General features: G+C 49.6%; 2 protein-coding genes across 6 annotated transcripts in view; one reads left to right on the forward strand and one right to left on the reverse strand.

The window, feature by feature from the left end:
* Window positions 1-21,810, reverse strand: part of ralgps1 (Ral GEF with PH domain and SH3 binding motif 1) — a 117,519-nt gene that overhangs the window by 42,288 nt on the left and 53,421 nt on the right. For all 4 annotated transcript variants that reach the window (XM_023840717.2, XM_023840718.2, XM_023840716.2 and 1 more), the window contains one exon: window positions 17,448-17,574. In XM_023840717.2, coding sequence (XP_023696485.1) covers window positions 17,448-17,574 — 127 coding nt within the window. The remainder of the gene's footprint in view (window positions 1-17,447; window positions 17,575-21,810) is intronic.
* Window positions 676-14,296, forward strand: LOC111858718 (angiopoietin-related protein 2-like). Of its 2 annotated transcripts, XM_072707608.1 has the most exons (6): window positions 676-852; window positions 928-1,190; window positions 4,411-5,384; window positions 10,271-10,464; window positions 12,197-12,467; window positions 12,865-14,296. In XM_072707608.1, exons 3-6 carry the CDS (start codon window positions 4,460-4,462, stop codon window positions 13,062-13,064), a joined length of 1,590 nt encoding a protein of 529 aa, XP_072563709.1. In that variant the 5' UTR covers window positions 676-852; window positions 928-1,190; window positions 4,411-4,459; the 3' UTR covers window positions 13,065-14,296. The 2 variants fall into 2 exon arrangements, with proteins under 2 accessions (XP_072563709.1, XP_023696489.2); XM_023840721.2 differs by having other exon boundaries at window positions 676-1,190.

The raw sequence follows: 21,810 nt of genomic DNA on the forward strand, positions 1-21,810 counted from the left end.
AAAGCTGCGATCCCAGAAGTGTTTCTGCTTCACTGCCATTACTGATAGGAGCGCTCACATCAGCCCAAAATCTATTCCACAAAACCGTCAGTTGATTCTGTGCACACAAGTCAGGGAAGAGGAGTTTATTTAAGAACATCATACTAAACCTCACACGTAGTACATTTTTTTTTTTTTTTTTTTAAAAAGAGAAGCTTTTACCAGCTAATGCAGATTACATTTCAGTGTCGAGGGCAAAATTCTTTGTGGAATTTCAGGGTACTAGTCCAAGTAATTAACTATTTTTCCACCGAATGTATGAATGATACTTTGAGTGCAGGCAGGTGACTGACACAGTCCTGGGGCGCAGGATGTCGCAGTGGACGGCAAAGGCTGGGAGTGGGGGGGGGTTAGGGTTTCCAGCGGTACGCTGTGGTCAGAACCACCCATACAGGCCACCCTGAAAACGGTGCCAAGCCCCGCTGGCAGCCCGAGGACATGGCCTGCTCGCTTCGGAAATGGCATCACAGCAGTCAGCGAGATCATCACCGGCGATGCCTGAAAAGAGAGATGGAACAGAGAAAGGAGACCAGGGGAAGGGTGTGCGGCTGGGGGCGGAGACCTGGGGTTCTGTTCGTGCTGGGGGGAGGAGAGAGGGCGGTCCAAATTGCTGTCCGACAACGGAGAGAATGTTTGTGGCTGGATCTAATTCATCATGAAAAACTTGTGGGGGTGGGGGTGAGGTGGTTAAAAAACACTGAAGCTTCAGAGCAGTGAAGCAGACATGAACTCTCTGCGTCAGTGATCTTCCTCCACGGGGTGACAGAAGCGGCCCGGGACCGTCTCTCTCAGCTACCGGTCTTAATTCCTCAGGTGTGAAACACTCCATCGCAGCAGTTCATCCGCACACACAGACTTCTTAAAATGCATTTTTCAAACATCACGCAGGGATCCTCGCTGAGCCACACTGCATATGCACAGTGGAACCACTACTGAAGAGGACTTTCCGGAAGGTTCATAGCGTTCGAGGTTTTGGTCCAAAGCAGCACTGGCACAGAGACAGCGACCTGGTGAGGAAGGACGTGTGGAACCAGGGGTGGGTTTGGACCCCACATCTGTGATGACTTTCAGCCTGGAGACACGGGCATCCTCTGCTGTGCCAGGACAACTGGTGGTCTGAACAGAAAACCGGTGCAGGTGACGTCTCCCTGGTAAGCCAGCCGCCACGGTGTAGACCGCACACACGGTGTAGACCTCACAAACGGTGTAGACCTCACATCCAGGGAGCCACACGCCTAAGGGGTGGGGGGGGGGATGTGGTGGTTCTCACCATTACCCCAGATAAACAAGCCCCTTAAGAAACCCCTGTGATCCCCAAATGCAGCTGTACAGATTTTATTTACAAGCGAAACCATCAAAAGTTGTAAATGTGGTTCATCCTAATTATTCATGTTGTGTTTTAAATTAATAACGTATATGTTAATAATTAATAATAATAATCTAATTTATGTATTTGGCTTTGTGTGACCCCATGAAACCATCTGGCCACCCCACTGAAAAATTTCTGCTGACAGCCCTGCAGATGACATAACGACTGCAGGAAGGGTGGGGGTATGGGGTAGTGGAGCAGGACCTGTAGCTGAGGGGTTTGACGGATCAGTGAGTTTGGGATTGTGAGGCCAAGTATCCTGTATCTGTACCTGTATCTCCCTGTAATCCAGCTGTATTTCTGTGCCCATTAATTACATTATAAGAGTAAATACTACTGCCACCAGTTGGTGAGGTATGGACCGTAGCGGCATTAAGGGCACAGTGCATATGTTGGGGTAGTAGGGGGGTTCGATTCCACAAGGTCGTTCCGGTGCCAGTGTTCCCCGGATTTCCCGCTCTGTGACGCTGTCCGGAAGCTTGCGGCTGACTCAGCTTTCCCAGAGCTTGGACTCACTCACAGTACGGATTCCTGAAGCTGGGACAATGCTCTCGCAGCCACAAGTCGTTAATGACAAATGGTGACCCTGGGGTATGAGCAAGCCTGGGGGGGGTCTTGTGGGGGGTGGGGGGGGGGGGGCGGAGTACAGTGTGCTGTCCACGTTTTCCACTGTTTGGTCCTACTTCCATGTCATATAAGGCGAACCATATGAGGCACTCTGATAGGACGACTCAAACCTATGTTCAGCAGGTCTCACAGGACCATCATAGACCACATGGAAAATGTCCCAGATGAGAGAAGATCGGGGGGGGGGGGGGGGGGGGGGGGTTGCAGAAGAGGGGTGTTGTTCACCTGAGGTGGCAACACATCCCATTGGACACTAACAGTTCCAGAGGAGGCCAAGGTTGGGCTCCTCTGTTTCCTGGGGACGACTGACCCCCCCCCCCCCAGACTGATCCGTTAACCCTACAAAACAAAGTGCCTGCTGCCTGCAGCTCTTCCAGGACTGTGATCTCCATACCAACCTCATAACAGAGAAGCAGAGATGTGGCTGCAGCATGCTCTGCTTGCCGGGGGGGGGCGTTGATGCATTTCCCACTTCGAGTGACCATAACATGCCACAAGGACAGAACACCGCAAAACGTAAGGAGGCTGGAGGGGTGGAGATGGAGGTAGAATGAAGGATCAGTGACAAAGGCGGTGATGACCACCCCCACCCCAGTAATAAAGGTCAAGTGTGTGCAGCTCCTACTCATTACCCCCCCCCCCCCCCCCCTTGCTCACAATGCTTCCGACCACCACGCAGCTATGTCTTCTCGAGGAGCAAAGATCGCCACCCTGGATGCAGGAGCCCCATAGGCTAGAGATCATCCATGCCCCATCAGCATTTGTCAGCGGCACGAAAATGTAGAGGAAAATTCTGCGTCATTCATCCGAGAAGAAGGGAGAGGAAACCAACAAACAAAAACAATTTTCCTTTTCGTATGATTTCTTCAGTGGCCATTATGTGCACAAGTTTGACCACAGTGCTGCTTGGGCAGCGCTGGCTTGATGGTTAGGGACACACACTTGTAACTGAAAGATTGCAGGTTCGAATACCCAACCAGCAAGGCACCACTGAGGTACCCTGAGCAAGGTACCGCCCCCCAACACTGCTCCCCAGGCGCTGAATTAGCTGCCCCCTCCTATGTCACATTGTCACATATGGGTTAAATGCAGAGAACACATTTCTTTGTTGTGTGCTGTGGTGTGTCAACAATGACAAATAATCACTAAAAAAAAATCACTAAATTCACATTCACTGCAGTGCAATGACATCATGCCACTGAGGCCCCGCCCCTTTACGGTCCACAGCGGATTCCCATTAAAGGAGCCCCATGGGCCACTTTCCTGCTCTGCTCGAGCGCACGTCCTGAGGACATTGCCAGAACACACAGGCCAGTAGAAACAAACAGCACTCACACACCAGGTGCACGGAAGACAAACACGTGTCACGCCACACACGTGTCAGCCGGAGATCATACTGTGTTTACCTGATCCAACCAGCATAAAATCAGGGTTTAAGAACATTGAGGACTCCCACACGCTCCCACCCGGGCTCCCCAGCACGCTCCCACCCGGGCTCCCCAGCACGCTCCCACCCGGGCTCCCCAGCACGCTCCCACCCGGGACCCCCAGCACGCTCCACACGCAGGAACCTCGGCATTCCTGAGCACTGGAGTCTCCCTCCCGCTGACGTCAGGGTTGTAAACGCCAGCACGGCTTGCGTGGGTTTTGTGAAAGTGCTCATGCACGTGGCCTGGACTCAGAACCTATGACACAAGAACCTTATGAAGAGCATCCACACTGGGATCAGCTGGATCGCTGCCCCGGGTGTTTGGCAGCATCCGCAAAGACAGATGCTAATATTCTATGTTTATTGTATCGCCCTGATAAATTAAATATAAATTTTAAAACATTATTAAAATTAGCACAACACCACACAACACTTTGACAGTAAAATCTTAAGAGCATGAATAAGACGTTAGCAGACACCTGGGTTCGAATAAAGTACGGAAAGAATTTTTGGCATTCATTGGCTTGTTCCAGCATAAGACCAGATCTCTGATCGCTAATGTGTCAGCTTGCAGCAGGCTGTCCGAAGTTTTACAAGCAAACCAGGCCTCAAACTGATGGTCCAGGACTAACAATAGGACATGCAACCTAAACGGGCAGCACTCTGCATGGCGGCTTCAAGCCAGTGAGGCATTCTGGGAAATCTCCACACTGCCCCAATAGCATGGCCTGATGCATGTGCTGAAATTTAAAATGCAGACTAATAAGTCACTGAAAATGGTTCAGAATGAACTGGAACTAATGTTGGGTGTCAGCCTGTTATGTGGCATGTGTTTTTCATCATTTCATAGCCGTTCTCGTAACACTTCCTCTTGGTTCCAGAGGCAGTTGTTCATACAAACGCTGCATGCACGACCACCCTAACCCCCCACTCTTTCTGTCCCTAGCAGACCACCATCCACGGGAATCACGGTACCGGAGCCCATCCTGCCCACGATGAAGCTGCTTGCCACACTGCTGCTGTTCCAGCTCCTGGTCTCCAGACCCAGCTCCGGGGTGGAGGAGGCGCAGGAGTTTGAGGGCGGGGAGGGTGGCCCAGAGCACGACTTCCTGTATGGGCGGCCACAGCGGTCACGGCGTGGGCGTGCCACTGGTGATGGCCAGCAGGAGGACAAGTGCTCATACACCTTCATCGTCCCGCAGAAGAAGGTGACGGGTGCCATCTGCGTGAACTCGCGAGAGCCGGACTCGCTGCTGGAGAACAGAGTCCACAAGCAGGAGCTGGAGCTGCTGAACGGGGAGCTGCTGAAGCAGAAGCGGCAGATCGAGACACTGCAGCTGATGGTGGAGGTGGACGGCGGCCTGGTCAACGAGGTCAAGCTGCTGCGCAAGGAGAGCCGCAACATGAACTCGCGCGTCACGCAGCTCTACATGCAACTGCTGCACGAGATCATCCGCAAGCGGGACAATGCGCTGGAGCTCTCGCAACTCGAGACCCGCGTGCTAAACCACACATCAGAGATGCTGCAGCTGGTCAACCGCTACAAGGACTTGGAACACAAGTACCAGCAACTGGCCATGCTGGCCAACAACCAGACGGCCACCATCAGTCGTCTGGAGGAGCAGTGCCTGAGGATGCCCCTGGCCGCCCGGCCTGGCTACCAGCCCCGCCTCCCGCCACAGCCCCGCCTCCCACCACAGCCCCGCCTCCCACCACAGCCCCAACCACAGGCCCCGCCCCCACCCCTGGCCCCACCCCAGCCTCCGCCAAAAAGTAGACCCTACCAGCCACCCACCTACCCCCGCATTACCAACCAGATCACGAACGACATCCAGAACGACCAGAACCTCAAAGCGCCACCACCTCTTCCGACCACGTCGAATGGGACAGGTGACCCCCCCGTCACAGTCAAGCCCTCAGGTGAGTCATGCCACCCCATGACAATTTCCTGTTTCTTAGTAGTTAGTGAACCAGAGAGACAGCAGTCGTTTAATACAGACCACCCACCCTGGTGATGAGCACAGCAGATGTCCCTGAAACCACATACGATGTCATATTTCAGCTAGTGTCAAAACAAAGCTATTACTATTGGGCCCAATTTCCTAAGGTCAGCCAGAACCATGTAAGAATATTCTGTAAAAACCACACTGGAAAATGACTAGATTACAGCATTTCCTGCAAACTGTGACCTAATGAAGGAATCGCGATTTCTCTAAGTTACGAATGTCTTGAGCAAAATGCCAGAATTGAGCAGCCACAGGAGAGCTGCCTTTCCTGGCTGCATCACATGAAGCAAATATGAACGCGGAGTATCAGGAATCTTGGATCTCAGAGTGTGGAGGCAAAAAGGAGACAGAAAACAAGCCATAATCGCATCATCGCAGATAAACAGGGCCCCGCGGCACCTGGGGAGGGCTTTAGCTCTTTCCCAGAGCATTAATCAGCTCACAGCTAGCGCCATCTGTCAGGGAGAAGACAGCACACCAGCCAACTCAGTCGGTAAACGTCACACACTCCCAGGGACTGCGGGTTCATGCTAGAAAGACCCCCCCGCCCCCCGCCCCCCAGAAGGGGTTTACTGCTCAGATAATCTTGTACTGACAGGCCAGGCCTTGAAATAAGCGAACCTGGAAGCCAGCTCCCACTTGGGATGGTTTACACAACATGCAACATCTGTCCTGCTGTATGAAAAAAGTTCCTCTGTAAAGACAAGAGAATTATAATATCCATTATTGTCACTGTACCAGAGCCCATGCGAAATGTAAAAATGCAAATGACCAGTGGAAAGGGTTTGTTTTTCAGAAAATACACACAACTAGCTGCTAATTGCTAGCAGGTTCTCTCGGCAACTTGCTTTGGGGTTTAACTACCTTGTCATCTGCTCTCATTTAACGTGTTTGATGTTTCCAAGCTTTTTCTGAAGTCAAACAGGAGAATCGGTGGTCCTGCAAGCAGAGCCTGACATTGTTTCTTCAAGGGCACAGCACAGCGCACGGTGCAGAGAACCACAGCAGGACAAACAAGACCCTCTGGACGCGGACTCTAAGCTAAACTAGCCGTGATTGCGACTGGGAAGGGACTTTGACACAGTTAATGAAGAACGTGTAGGAGAGCCTTCCACAGATCCACAGCTGTGTGGTACGGTTAACCGGTACGGTTAACGACTCCGCTTAAAATGACAGTGAAAGAGCGCCTCTTTAAGTAACACATTACACAGAAAGCCACGGCACAGAGGCTGTCGAGCATTCCCTGCTGAAGCCTTCTTACTGGGGGAGACCAGGCTGCACAATGTAAACAGAGTGAGGCGAGGGGCACGCATCAGCGAAAGCGCTTTCGACATCAAGGAACTGATGAGGTCATTTACTCCAGCTGGGCCAGGCTACAGCTAGTCGGGCACGCCAACACGAGGGCAGGGCGCTCTTTAACGAGGCCGACGCGGCTCCAGCTGCGCTCCCGCGAGACGCGGTCCTGCAAATGACGAGTGCCCACCGGCTGGGACAGGTGCACCGCTTTTATCCGTGCTGCATGCCACGACTCCACCCACATAGCGAGAAGGGCTACAAACATTGAAGCCGCAACGGAATACAGCAGCTCTGGCCGGGCGCAGGGCCACACGACGCCGGTCTGACACCGTCCCTATGAACACCTCCTCTGAGGCCTTTCACGTCTTCCACCAATGGCCTGCATTTAAGCAATTAAGCCCAGCACTGGTTGCGAGACAGAGGTGTTTAAGTAAAGCTAACACTACTGGCTGGTTATCATTCCAGCCTGCAGTTCTCTCCCATCCCTTCCTCTGCTTTACACTCCTCTCACAGATCAGTTTGTATCCGTCCGTTTCCCCCTCATCCGGCCTGTCAGTCTCGATCTGTACCGCCACAGTCAGCCAATGTCTCCTAGCGGGCCAACCGGCCCTGATAATCAACAGTTAGCGGGAAATTAAGGGAAGTTAACCCATAGTGACCTTTCAAAGAAGGCCTGAAAGTTCACCATTTGGGAGGGTCCCCTTAATCCACTACAGAAGGACCCTTCGAGGCATCACCCCACCCAGCTCTGAGATCACGTTAGCAGCACAAAACACTCATCAAGATACTCAGCATTAAGGAATAATGCAGGCAGGCTGTACGCGGGAGCGATCACGGATCAATACCGAGGCAGGAGGAGTAACAGAGGAGGCGGGAGCTACAGAAGCGGGGCCATGGAGCGCATCAAAACAAAATGGGGGAGGGACACTGTGTCCTGGAATCCTGCTAATTCCACACAGACCTTGACGGAGACAGAGCACTTAGCCCTGCGGAATCTGTCCCGTCTGAGAGGAGAACAGAACCCCTGCCAGTAGCCCTACTGTTGAGCAGGTCACGTGGAGGAAGGAGAACTGGGCTAGAGTGGAGATGTGGTGAGACACAGCACTCAGGGGATGATGCCCAAGGGCTCCAGGCAGAGAGAACCCACTAAGAGGAACGACACGAGGAGACACAGGGAATGATGCACTAGGAGACGAGGCTGAACCAGCTACCACATACTGTCAATACTGGTCAAAGCTCACGTGGCGCCCTAGGCAAGATTCACTGCTGGCGCCCCCTGTCTGAGACAAAGTGAAATTGCCTCGCTAAGCTAGCACCTCCTCAGAATATGCTGCACTAGGCGCTGCCCAAGCTGCCTAATGGGCTGACTGTCACTGGGTATCACACAAACTGTTGTACACGTCTGCTGAGGGTTAAACCTGCTTTCCATTCTCACAAGTACGGCGGGGTGCAGACTTTCAGGGAGATTAATGAAACAAAAGCAGTTTAAATCAATCAAAGCAAAGCAAAGGGGTGGAATGTAACCCGTTGAGCTAACGCCATCCTGTCAGACGTCACGCTTGCAGTTTCCAGGGCAACCCTTACAAATAAACAAACCCGCCCAGGCACCGGAAACCTGAGCGGTGGCTCATTTTATAGCAAAGCAGGAGCACGAATGCTCTCCTGTCCCAGAGGTGCCCAGAGCCAAACTCGTCACCTTAAACAGCTACCAATTCATACGTTTATTTTTGCCGCTAAGCAGGAGTCTAAGTGGAAATCTGAGAAATCAGGGAGTCCCGCTTTCGTCCAAGCTGCTGCCTGCTGTCCGCATGTTTGCGAGCATCCCCGTTAAAAAGATCTCGTTCGGAAATCCAGCGTGCAGCACCCCCCCGTGGCCTCATCGGGGGGCCAGGACCGGAGGTGTTTGACCAAAAATAATCGCTGACATTTAAGTGCCACTGTGCTCGTCACCATTTGTCTTCATATTTCACAGTGATTAAAGATAATTTACAAGACAAATGACCGTGCAAAGACCCCAAAATGCCCTGCTCTTCACGTCACTCAGAAACCGCTACAAAGCGAGGCATTAGAGGAGGAAATGCGGTATCAGTGAGGCTTATATTTACCTCTATAGATCGAGGCTGGGAATCCCAACATTGATGTTAAAATTGACAGCTCTGCAGCTGCTGCGCTTTCGCACCCAGTCCGTCCCCGAGTGTTCATGTGATCGTGACACAGACCGCGTCCTTGGTACTGTGCAGCAGATCATATGGTTTTCAGGTTTAAATTGCTGAATCTCATGGAGGCCAGTTGGGTAGAGACAGCAAATCCCACTAATATAAATGGCTGGGGAGTCTTATACTGGGTGGGGGGGGGGGGGGGGGGGGATAATACACTTCTGAGAATGGTGTGACTCAGCAGGTGAGGCTTCCGTGCCAATGACTAGAAGATTGCTAGGCCGAATCTGCTGGGTCCTTAATCATAGCCCCTAACCTCCCAAAACGCTCCAGGGCCGCTGGCTAATTGGCGGAGCCTGTGCTCGGACTCCAAACCTCGTTCTCCCCCGTCTGTGCGTGTCTCTGTGAAGAGCATGATGGGATATGCGAGGAGAGGCACGCTAATGTATTCATGCTCATACAGACGGCAAATAAAGAATCATTTCAGTGACACTGTCCCTGGCACCGTCAGACGCGTGCGTGACTCGGGTTCCTGTCACACACCTGGCTGCTTTCCGCGCTACCTGGTCAGGGATTTAGCAAATCCATCTGGATTAAGCTGGAATCCCTCCCGGGCTCCTGTATAACAGCAACAACAGGTCAGGGCTCAATGGGAAACAAACCTTTATTTTCCCCCATTACGGAATAAGGGAGCTGAGGACAAGGCCTCGGACCCACACGGGAAGGCGAGCCACTTGACGTGCTTGGCATGACGTCTGGGGCTTAAGCTATTGGGAAAACAATCACCAGTACAAAAGGCTGGCTACTGAAAAGCAGGATGGATAAAACATCAGCACTGATTTTTATTATCAGGGACATGATTCTGCAGGCAGCAGGCAAGAGACAGAAGCACGTTAACCAGCGTTAACCAGACAATAGTCTGTTAGCTGCAATTCAGGTGCAATTTTAGTTGCAATTTCAATAATGTTAATATGCCCGGGGGGCGGGGGGTGGTTGGGCAGCCAGTTGACCTTGGACCCCCAGAGATTTTTTTTCTCCCTACTAGGGAGTTTTTGGCTCCTCTCCTCCATTGTCATCTGGCTTTCTTTCATTTCTTTGTCCTCCCTTTTCCTGTTTTTGTATTATTCTCTCTTAATGATGTAACGCATCACAACAAACCCATGTGAAGTGTCTTGGGGGGACTGCATTGTGAATTACGCTATATATATATATATATAAAAAAAAAAACTGACCCGCAGGATCTGCACATGTATGCAGAGATGCAGAATGCACACACGATTCCTCCAGTTTTGAACAGATCGCGACTTCAGCGGCGTCATGCCGGGCTGCTCTCTCGTGTCGCCTGCAGGGCCCTGGAAGGACTGCCTGCGAGCGCTGGAGGACGGCCACGACACCAGTGGCATATACTTGGTGAAACCTGAGAACGGCAACCGTCTGATGCAGGTGTGGTGCGACCAGCGACACGACCCGGGCGGCTGGACCATCATCCAGAGGCGGCAGGACGGCTCAGTGAACTTCTTCGGAAACTGGGAGGTGTACAAGGTGACCATGCAGGAGAGGATGTACCAGGAAAAACCTGAGCGTGTGTGTGTGTATGTTGGGTTATATATATAGTATATTACACTGTGGGGACAAAATGTCACACTGTGTGATTAAAAACCTGTTTTGACCTTGTGGGGACAATTTTTTTAGACCCCACAAGAGGAAACTCAATTTTATAAAAATCTGTGACTGCAATGTAAAAACTAAAAATGCCAGAGTCTTGTTTTTTGTTTGGTTACTTATGGTTAAGGTTAAGGCTGGGTCGGGGTTAACACGAGTTAGACATGGGGACGGTAAATTGTTAAAAATTTAGAAACAATAGCCCCATACAGGGCTTAACTACCCAGTATGTGATCATTTAATGTAATTTAAGGGTGTGAAGGAAGTCTGCATGTATTTTACGATATTGAGTATGAGTAGTGATACTCACTTTCTGGTACTCACTGATACAGATACCAATTAGGACTGGGCAGTGTTTTAAAAAACCAATATGCATTATATTGACTTAAAAATATTAGGATAAATGATAATATTGAAATCCCCCCATTGCAAAAAAAAAAAAAAAGTGAACACCTGAACAAAAATACATGCAGACACTGGTAAACAGCCAGCGTTAAAACTTGCCATCCGGTATCGGACCAGATACCAGACCAGATACAGAGACTAGTATGGAATATTGATACATCCCTACTTAAAACAATATATTTGACCTGTGTGTAACTGACACCCAAAATAACGACTTGGAGATATATGGACCATATGGCATCACTGCCCAGGCCCACCTGATAGGTGGTACTAGCTAGGTCCTAAAACCACTAGTGTAGGACTTTCTACCAAGCTGATGCGTGAACAGAGCTCAGGTCTGATGGAAATATTAGAGCCTCATGTCACAGTACAGTGCCACGACATCATAAGATGAGTTACTTGCACTATCTGCACATTTGTGGTTCATACCGCGGTCACCTGCACCATGAGAATCTGCCCACCTCCCATGATTTCCTATAAACATTATTATGCATCCACAGCCTTATTTTGAGGGAAGAGGGATTTACCAGCATAATTACTCCAGTGACCCTAAAGAATGCCGTGTGATTGCAACATAGACGTACACAAACGACTAAGCCACGAAAATACGCAAACAAAACATTCACGCAACAATGAGATTTTCACAGAACTGAGTGAAACAAGTTCATTCTCTGCTCTCGGCACCTAAACTGGGAAATTCAATATAAACACCAGCTCAACTGTAGCCCAGAGCACAAATGAGGCTGAGCGCAAACAAAGCAGTACCAGAAATGTTAACCATGTGGCAGAGAAATGCCTGGAAGATATGGAGCGAGTCTGAGAAGGACCTTCACACGCATCCTGCGATTGTGTCTCTCACCTCCTGTATTCTCTAGACAGCTGGTCTGTTAGAAAAGGGCTTAGCCGTTTTTCTCATGATCACCAATCCCCATTGTTCATACAGGAGGACCAAGGTTCCTACCTCCTTTATCATGATGGTCACATGACTTGCCTACCTTCTATGTCAATCTAGCAGGCCACAGGCTCTGACATACAGTAGCAACACTGACAAAACTTTTTCAAGAATCACAGACACATCTTATGAGTTCTACTCCTGAATATCTGCTTAGGATTGTATGTCAAACAGGTCACCTATCTTAACCTAGATGAGGAATGTGGTGCCACGGATTGGGATAGGCAACATGAGAACCTCTATTCTGCTCCACAGCAAGGATTTGGCAACATCGACGGAGAGTACTGGCTGGGCTTGGAGAACATCTACTGGCTGACCAACCAAGGCAACTACAAGCTGCTGGTGATCATGGAGGACTGGTCGAGCCGGAGGGTGTTCGCAGAGTATGCCAGCTTCCGGCTCGAGGCCGAGGCCGACTTTTACAGGCTGCGTGTGGGCCGTTACCACGGCAATGCGGGCGACTCCTTGACCTGGCACAACGGCAAGCAGTTCACCACGCTAGACAGGGACCATGACGTATACACAGGTACCTGCAATGCACCATCCCCACTCCATCCTGTGTGACACAGTATGTCATCAAATACCATAAAACACACTCCCGACTTTACTGTAAAACTCTCCTCAGGCACGCCTGGCCATTCCATTTAGCTGACGTATTCCAAAACCTGGCATTCTGATATAACCAATCAATTCATATTAGCTGAATCAAGTCTGGCAGAGTGAACCATGACATAATGTCTTCATGGCTACTCAAGCCTTTGAACTACACATCAAACAAACAAGAGGAAAGACACCGAACTGAAATGGAACAGTCTGGAGGCAGGAGCAGCATTTCTGTTAAGCATGATCACGCGACCCGCTAGGATCCATTAATGTCTCAGTTGGGGTTCTCTGATCTTAACAGCATTTGCATTTCCATACAGGCAACTGTGCCCATTACCAGAAGGGAGGGTGGTGGTACAACGCTTGTGCACACTCCAACCTGAACGGCGTGTGGTACCGGGGAGGACACTACCGCAGTCATTATCAGGATGGCGTCTACTGGGCTGAGTTCCGAGGCGCGGCCTACTCGCTGAAGAAGGTGGTGATGATGATCCGGCCAAACCCCAACACCTTCCACTAGTGGGATGCGACCAGAACCAGAAGGTGGCGACTCGGCCATGACCCGGACCCAAGAACTGTCCTTCGGATAGTCCGGCTCGCTCCGCGTGTCGGCTATCCTTCCGCCCTTTCTTAGGCTTTCGTGTGTGTGTTTTGTCTTTTGACTTGTGAGGACCTTGCACTTACAATGACTGAAATTACTCGCACAGGGGTAACTAAAGCAGCGCAGACTGTGGGTGGGAACCTGGAAGGAAGTAAGAAGGAGCAACAAGAATAGAGTGCTGATATGGAGACGCAGCCTGAACACAGACCATCCCCCCAACAAGAGCGTTAAGCCAAAAGTCAGCTTTGTCCTCCTATCACTTTGGGGGTTAGCGGGAGACAAAGAGCAGGGACTCCACCCAGAGTTGGAGAGCATAGGTTTGACTGGAATTACTAAACATTCATTCAATAAACAATTAATAACCCCCCCTTTCCTTCCTAAGACTTGAAAAGCAAGTGGAAAGGGGGGGGGCAGTGTTTGTAACCTCTAAGCCTGAGGTGAACATTAAAGGTTTGAATAATCCTCAAAGAAACACGACGCAGGAACAAGCATCCACTGACTTTGTAGAAACCTTCAAGGGTCAGAATCCTCTTTTTTATGGGCAAGTCGGCTTAGCAAGTAGATTTTATGTTCATGTGAACAACTGTACTTATTCACAGGAAGAAGGCAATTTAAGTATCTCCCATTTTTTTTAATAAACTCAGTTATTTAGCATATAACAACCGATTCAGTAGAGAACATTGCAGCAGCCATCAGTTACTGTACCTTCCAGGACCCAGCTGGCAGAGACTGGATAATCGGCAAGGCTGACTGGAGTTAGGAGGAATTTTTTTGAGTGTGATGTCTGTTGGCCAACAAATATGTTGTCTTTAGCACTCCAGAACGCTTGGATAAGAAACAAACAAATATCCAAAAGGAAGTCCTCATCTGGGGTGGGGGGAGGGAACACTGCTGAAATCCAACTCCCCCCCCAGATCCCAGTCACGTACTCAATTTAAGGCTACAGGGAACATCGCAAGATATGACATCCACTGCGCTGCAGCTTCTGCTGTGTGCTACGATAGGCTACTTTTGATGGGGAAATATTTAAAATTATACCCAAGTGTCTTCACCACCATATGTACTGTATAAATTTAAAGGCTGATCTTGTTTGAAGATTCAATGTCTTGTGTACATAATAGCCGTATCATTAAAGTAAGGTGTAATATAAACGTGTGAAGTCCTTTGTAAGACTGACGATCATTATAATAGAGTATCTACAGCAAACTACAATCTACTGTGAGATCACAGTATACTTTCTAATTTAGTTGCTATGGACAAAAATAAAATAATTGTAAAACGGAAACAAAAACTTTACCAAAGATGAAAACAGGTTTACATAAAAGTCACTTCTGAAAAGGGTCAATCAGAATTTCTGGAGTAAATATGTGAGCTTTATTCTGATTGGTCAGTCACAGCTCACGTGCAGAGACTACAGACAGTGATTGGTGACAGGACTGAAGTGGGTGAGGTCACATACCATCATACAAGCGCAATCTGATGTGAGTAATGGTTTTTCCCCCACAACATTCAGTGAAACACACACACACACAAGTCAGATTCAATTACTTATAAATGTGACTTAAATACCCCTGTACAGAGAACAGCCACAAGACCAAAACAAACATTCGCTGGCCAAGACAAACAGACTGCTATTACGATGTCAGGGCTCCCCCAAGTCCTATAAACCCCTGTGTAAGCTGTATCACTGATCCCGATTACAAACCACAGCTGAAACATCTCACCGCTCACTTTACATAGAATGCCTCCCCCTGCCCAAACCTGACCCCATTCAATATCAGCTGAGATTTCACAACACGCCCAGGAGGTTAAGTGCTAGAGGAAATGACTGGTGGCCATTCAGACGACTCCATTTGTAGCACGCTGCCGGAAATACTCCCAGGAAACTCTATTAGGGAAGCCGTGATACTGGTGACAGAGCAATGAGGCGGAGAGGCCTGCCAAATCGGGAACGTGAGCGCATCTTGTTCACTGGGGCAGAAGAGCTTCAGGTCATGTGGGGTCCACAATTCAGCTCTTGATACCGGGTGAATTTTAAATGGCAACGCTTTGTTTAAAAGGGAGCGACCTTGCTTCACAAAGCCTTATCAGCCTTAATTAGACAATGAACTCACTAATGATAAATGTGCCCCCCCCAGTCGTGTAGACAAGACCATTGTGCTAAGAGATTTTTGCGCCCCCCCCTTCCCCAAAAGTGCACTACCCACAAAATCAGTATTCAAGATCAAATTAAAGGCCATTGATCAACTACTTAAGATGAAAATCGCCCAGTTTAAATCGGCTGTTGACCGATCTCTACCCAACACCCATAACCGCCACCCCATTTAGCTCTGTTAGCTCCATGCTGCTCGTTCCTCATGCAGGACAGCAGATAGACGGTACAGACTCACAGCGGCGACGCTGTGCCCAATGCTCTATTCGGGGAGGCTGGGACGGGACACGGATGGTTTGATGCACACTTTGGTGGCAGGAATTCCTGATCCTAAGAGACATGCAGCCTGAGGAGCAGGGGGACCCAGAACCTCAAACAGCCTAAAGGGTCTGAAATATCTAACCCAACAAAGCAACTTGATTAATGACATCACGAGTCGCCAACCGAAGCTGTACCCGTGTACAGCAAGAGGAATCCCTCCAGACGAGAGTGAAACCCACACAGCTCTACACCTACCTGTACAGGAAAATCAAACCATCCTGCAGTGAACATCTGAACATAATCCTCCCAGGAGACCTCAGGAGAGCCAAATGGAACAGAAGTTCTCATAGCATATCCATCCATCCATCCATCTTCCAGATGCTTCTCTAGGTAAGGGTCATTGGTGTGTGTGTGGGGGGGGGGGCGGGGGCATACGGCAGGGGAACAGCTCCGATGGGAGACCAGTCCATTATGGGTACAGCCCATTATGTCCTTAAAACCCATTTGGAGGAGGGTTGTGTCACATCCTGTCCCCCTGGAACATCACACTGATGCTCACCGCACATGCTGCCCTGCCCCCTGCTGGACATCCAGGGCATCTAAGAAAGCAGTGACCTTCTCCGTAACCCAGGAAGGTCATTAGAAAGGAGGCTGCCAGGTCTCCCGCGGTTCTCCCTCAGACCGACACCCTCCGTGTGATACTGAACCAGGGCTCTATGCCATTTACATTATCTGCAGTTTTATATCTCAAACTCCACAAGGACACAGCAGCTTCCAGTATGGCCAAACAAGACTATCTGGGAGTGAAATTAACTGCTTAGCATCAAACTGACCGTACTGTACAGCTCTGAGAGAAGAGTTATTACTGTAATCAAGATTTCCATCAATGTGGTAGGTTCTCTGAATCTCACACTTGAAGTGTGCAGACTTTTCACGGGCTCTACCACTGCAAATATTCCATGGGGGGGTTACAGAAAGTTCCATCTGTTTGATCAGGAGCCAGATTAATTTAAAATAAATAAAACACGCTGAAAATTTAATTAGCTCTTTACTGACTTTTTATTTACCCGATGTGTCACAATAGTGCCTGCGCCTCACAGCACCTGGTTTTATGCTTTTCAGCACCTTTAAAAAATACATAAGCCCCCTTGATAAAGGTGAAATGCCACAACTTTCACTCCATGAAGCTCCTCAGCCTCTGCTTCTGGTCCCCACCGGGTCCCATTTCGTCCCAGAGGGCCCACAGAGCCAACAAGCCACAAACCTCAGCCACTGAGAGATGGGGATGTAGCATCCATTAGCCTTCCTGAAAACATTCCCCCCCGTAAAGGGGAAAGAGGTGTCTACACCAGGCGAGAGCCGAGAAGAGGCCTTGTATCTGATTAAAGTGTGAAAAAGCACGCTTCCCCAGCTTGCCTGGAAAGACGATTACGTTCGCGTGTGTCTGCACCACGAGATCCCGGAAGACCTACGGCCTCAGGACGGTTTGAACAAAGAGCCGGCAGTGCAGGTCCCCAAAGCCGGCAGGGGGGGGTGACATTTCACACCGCTGCAAAGCTGAGGATTCGCAACGGGGATTTCCTAAAACACCGCTAGCCTAACCAGCGGCAGTTAGCAGGGGGACGAGTCTCGACCGGAGGGGAGGTCATAGTCATGCTTCTTTTATAAAATAAAATAAAAAATAAAAATAAAAAAACGTTCTGTTCCAGGCCACCTAAGGCAGAAACACTTCCATGATCTGACAAGTGCTCAAGGTGAGGGATCTGCTTAAGCTCAACCGGTAGTAAAACGAGGCCATTGCCAGCTCATGGAAAGATGGAGGTCTCCCGCAGACCACGGAGGATCAGAGGGACTAGGTTTGGAGGAAGGACCACCCAGGAAACACTCACCCAGGTAGGGGATGCATGGAACCATCTTCAGAGAGCGGATGTACTCCCGCATGCGCGTGTAGTTCTCCTCCTTGGAGGTCAGGTAGTCCAGCTTGTCCAGCGTGGCCTTGTCCTTTCGACTGATTAGCTGAGAAAGATGATCAAACAGCCAATCAGATATTCAAGCCCACTAACCAATCAAATTCTAATACACCATAAAAACTGTGGAGTGGGGATAACAAAATATCATGGCAACGTGACGCAAAACATTTTTGAGATTTCCAAACTTAAAGCAACATAGTTTAGTCTTGCTTTTAAGTTGGGAAAACTCAAATGTGTCACATCACGTTGCCTTGATATTTTAAGTTCTCTATTTCACATTTTTATAGTGTATATAAACGGCTCTGCACCACGGATGAATTCTAAATATAAGAAGTCAGAACTACCTTCCAATTATTTGACAAGGACATGCTATTTTACATGTATTTATTCATCTGTAAACATGCTTTTTTTATATAAGAAACTTCCGCATGTGAAAAAACAGGAGACAAGGCAAATAGTCTAAGTAGTGAACATCATGGGAAGGATACAGAAAAAAAATCCTGTGATTAGAAGCATATTCATGGAAAAATTTCAACAGCAGAGATAACCGAGGGGCTGAGGCTGCTCTCACGAACCCCCACTGCCAGTGCCACTGAGCCCCAGCTGCTCCGCGTCTGCGTCTGCGTCATTTTCGGTGTCCGGCTAGATGTGCATGACCGCCTCATGCCTAGGCAGCCCTCAACCACTATGTTTCATGTTTTTAGCTTTACTTTCAGTTTCTGCAACGATGCTATTGTTCTGGGCAGCCGTTGTTCCACGGACACCTTCCTATAATCTGCAGACCACTCTACCTTCCCGCAGTTTGCATCTTTTGGGCTAATCGTCATCTGTACTCCACCGTCAGGTACTGCTAACAGCACAGTGCTAATTCAGCATGCATCCTCTATGGCAAGGCTCCCTAGTTCTGGTCCTGGAGGGTTCAGTCTACACCATAGCTTGCAGATTTCCCGGCTCAAACACACCTCATTTAGCTCACCAGCTCATTGCCAGGTTTAGTAGGGTAATCTGCAAACTGTGGTGCAGACTGAACCCTCCAGGACAGGATTTGGTGATCCCTGCTCTAAGGAAACACCCTGCTTGGATTCACTGCAGATCCTGATGCATATCGCATTTCCCCCATGTGTGCCGCTGGATAAACATGACTACACAAGCCTTCTCTAATTCCATCCCAAAAGAAAAAAGTGAAAATCCCACAAGCCAAAAACAACAGCTGTGAAGTCCTGGTCTCCGGGAGTATGTGACTGGCACATTGTGAAAGCGACACGTGGCACCCCCTATGAATACACTGACACAGTATTCTTGCTAGGCAAATAGCAGCAGCCAGCATTACACACTCCTCAGTTAAGAACTGCACACTGCAAAGAGACTTCAAAATTCAACTCTGCCTCAGAGTGGAACAGCAAATCAAATCAGAGCCCTCAATAAAACTTAAATCAATGACTGTCCGGCTGCAGTTTGCTCTGACGATGAGCCGGACCTCCCTGAATCACTTACCCTCTCTTCTGCTTGCTCTAACAGCTTCTCTCAGCTACTGCGCTTCGAAACCCACTTGATCCCTATTCCCAAAGTCCTGAGGCTTAACGGTGACCTTCATGGTTACAGAACAGCCACCCAAACCTCTGTGCTGATGAAGCCATTTCAATATCTTGTTACAGAACAGAAGTACATTATTCATCCTTGTAAGGAAATTGTGTGCTTTTCACACATCATCCACACAGGCAGTAAATCAGGTCTGGTGAATGAGTCCAGACTGGATATTGTGTTGACAAGCACTAGATCACCACAAGGCTGCGTGGCCCCTCCCATCTCTTTGTCCATGATAAAGTCTTAGAACAGCATTGAGAGAATCATTGGATATGTGACTACGCCATCATCATTGGTCTCAAGAAGCAATCAAGAATAGAATTATAGTGTTACTTTATTCATCTCCATGGGGAAATTCTCTCTTCTCAAACCCCATATGTTGTTCTCCATGAGATACATATACAGGTGAAAGCAAGTTCGGGGGTCACAGCACAGGGTCAGCCAGCGTGCAGCACCCCTGGAGCTGGGGGCTAAGGGTCTTAAACAGGGGCCCATCAGCGGCATCAGTCTGCTGACCCCAGGATTCAAACCAGAGACCTTCCGATCACAAGCATTGAGTCCTATCCCACCAAGTCACATTCCTAACACTGACTCCAGTGTTGATATACGAGATTGTTAAAGATGCAGGATTTCAGCGTGTGTTCTGTGAAGCAGGATTTCTTGCTTAGCCGGATAACTTGTTGGATTTAAGGTAGTCTAGGCTAAATGGAGTTCATCTTCTTTCACTTACATTTAATCCAGACTACCTTATATCTGACAAATTATCCGGCTAAGCAAGAAATCCTACTTTATGAAACACCCCCTAGGACAGACTAACGAACAGGCGTCAGCGACAGTGCTAATTAAACAGAGAGCCGCTAATCGCGATTGTGCCAAACACACTATGAGGGCTCGTCATTTGCTTAGCATTTAACAACTTAATACTTCTCTAAAGGAGAAAGCAGTCGCTCAGAATCGTTGACTGCTCAGCAGGGAGGTTTTAGTCATGGATCATTACAGCTGCCTCTTTCTGGGGAAGGAGAGGTGGGTGGGGAGCCTAATCGCCCCCAGGCCACCCCGGTCTAAACTCGAATTGCTCACATGCAGAAACGGTCCAGCCGCAGTCCTCTGGCACCGCCATCTCCTCGTTACATTCTGTGCCGTTGGCCCAGAAACCATGACTCCAGCTCTTTCTCCACAATTATATTCTGCTCTGCAAAGCGTCTGAGGCCTGGTGGAAACCCGAAGTGACAGCCAGTTGAGTTTAAGCAGACAGTTTCGCAGAGCGTCTGGGCGAGTGGAAATCCAGCCCCAGGTGTCAGGAACCAGAGACAACACCACAGCTGGGCCTCTACCCAAAGAACCAGAGGAAACACCGCAGCCAGGGCTGTACCCAAGGAACCAGGGGGAACACCACAGCCAGGGCTCTACCCAAGGAACCAGGGAGAACACCGCAGCCAGGGCTGTACCCGAGGGACCAGGGGGAACACCGCAGCCAGAGCTGTACCCGAGGGACCAGGGGGAACACCGCAGCCAGAGCTGTACCCGAGGAACCAGGGGGAACACCGCAGCCAGAGCTGTACCCGAGGAACCAGGGGGAACACCGCAGCCAGGGCTCTACCCAAGGAACCAGGGGGAACACCGCAGCCAGGGCGCTACCCTAGAAACCAGGGGGAACACCGCAGCCAGGGCTGTACCCAAGGAACCAGGGGGAACACCGCAGCCAGGGCTCTACCGGAGGAACCAGGGGGAACACCGCAGCCAGGACTGTACCTGAGGAACCAGGAGGAACACCGCAGCCAGGGCTCTACCCGAGGAACCAGGGGGAACACCGCAGCCAGGACTGTACCCAAGGAACCAGGAGGAACACCGCAGCCAGGACTCTACCCGAGGAACCAGGGGGAACACCGCAGCCAGGGCTCTACCCAAGAAATTAGGGGGAACACCCCGTCTAATTTGTTGAAGAGATGAAGATGTATGTTATACGTTGAAGCTGTACATATTTCATACTCTAAACAGCCTTATATGGAAACTGCTGGACGGGCACTGAATTGCAGCAATACCAACTCCAAGACTGACTGTACAGCCGTACCTTTATTTGTCAACATGTTTATATGTTTATTTATTGATAGCACATTTCTTCTATGTCTAGGGCAGAATAGTGCCAGAAACATCATAAGCAGCCAAGGGCTGTTTGTAAATCCATAAAAATCACTCAGGCCGCGTCCGCGTGTGTGATACAGTGAAGGAGAGAAGGAGTGGATGAAAGACTGACTGACTGAGAGGCTGGTTATCTGTGGGTGAACGATCCACTTAAGCAGGTCAGCCAGGGAATCCCCCGCAGAACAGCCATTTCAGTCGGGGGGGGGGGGGGCTTTCTTTGGGGAGGGTGGCTCGAAACACAGCTGGGACTATGCCACACATGATGGATGGATGGATGGATGGTTCTCATCCTAGAGGCTCCAACCTTTCCTGAAATGCACCCACTGCCTCAGCAGATACGGGTAGCTCACTGTACAGCTAAGTCAATTCTGTGCTGGCTCACAGAAAGAAGGATATTTGAAATGTCCCTAGTACCAGTACAGCCTGCATGAAATGTCCCTAGTACCAGTACAGCCTGCATGAAATGTCCCTAGTACCAGTACAGCCTGCATGAAACGTCCCTAGTACCAGTACAGCCTGCATGAAATGTCCCTAGTACCAGTACAGCCTGCATGAA

This window comes from Paramormyrops kingsleyae, chromosome 2 (genome assembly GCF_048594095.1).
Source record: "Paramormyrops kingsleyae isolate MSU_618 chromosome 2, PKINGS_0.4, whole genome shotgun sequence".
Taxonomy (NCBI): Eukaryota; Metazoa; Chordata; class Actinopteri; order Osteoglossiformes; family Mormyridae; genus Paramormyrops; species Paramormyrops kingsleyae.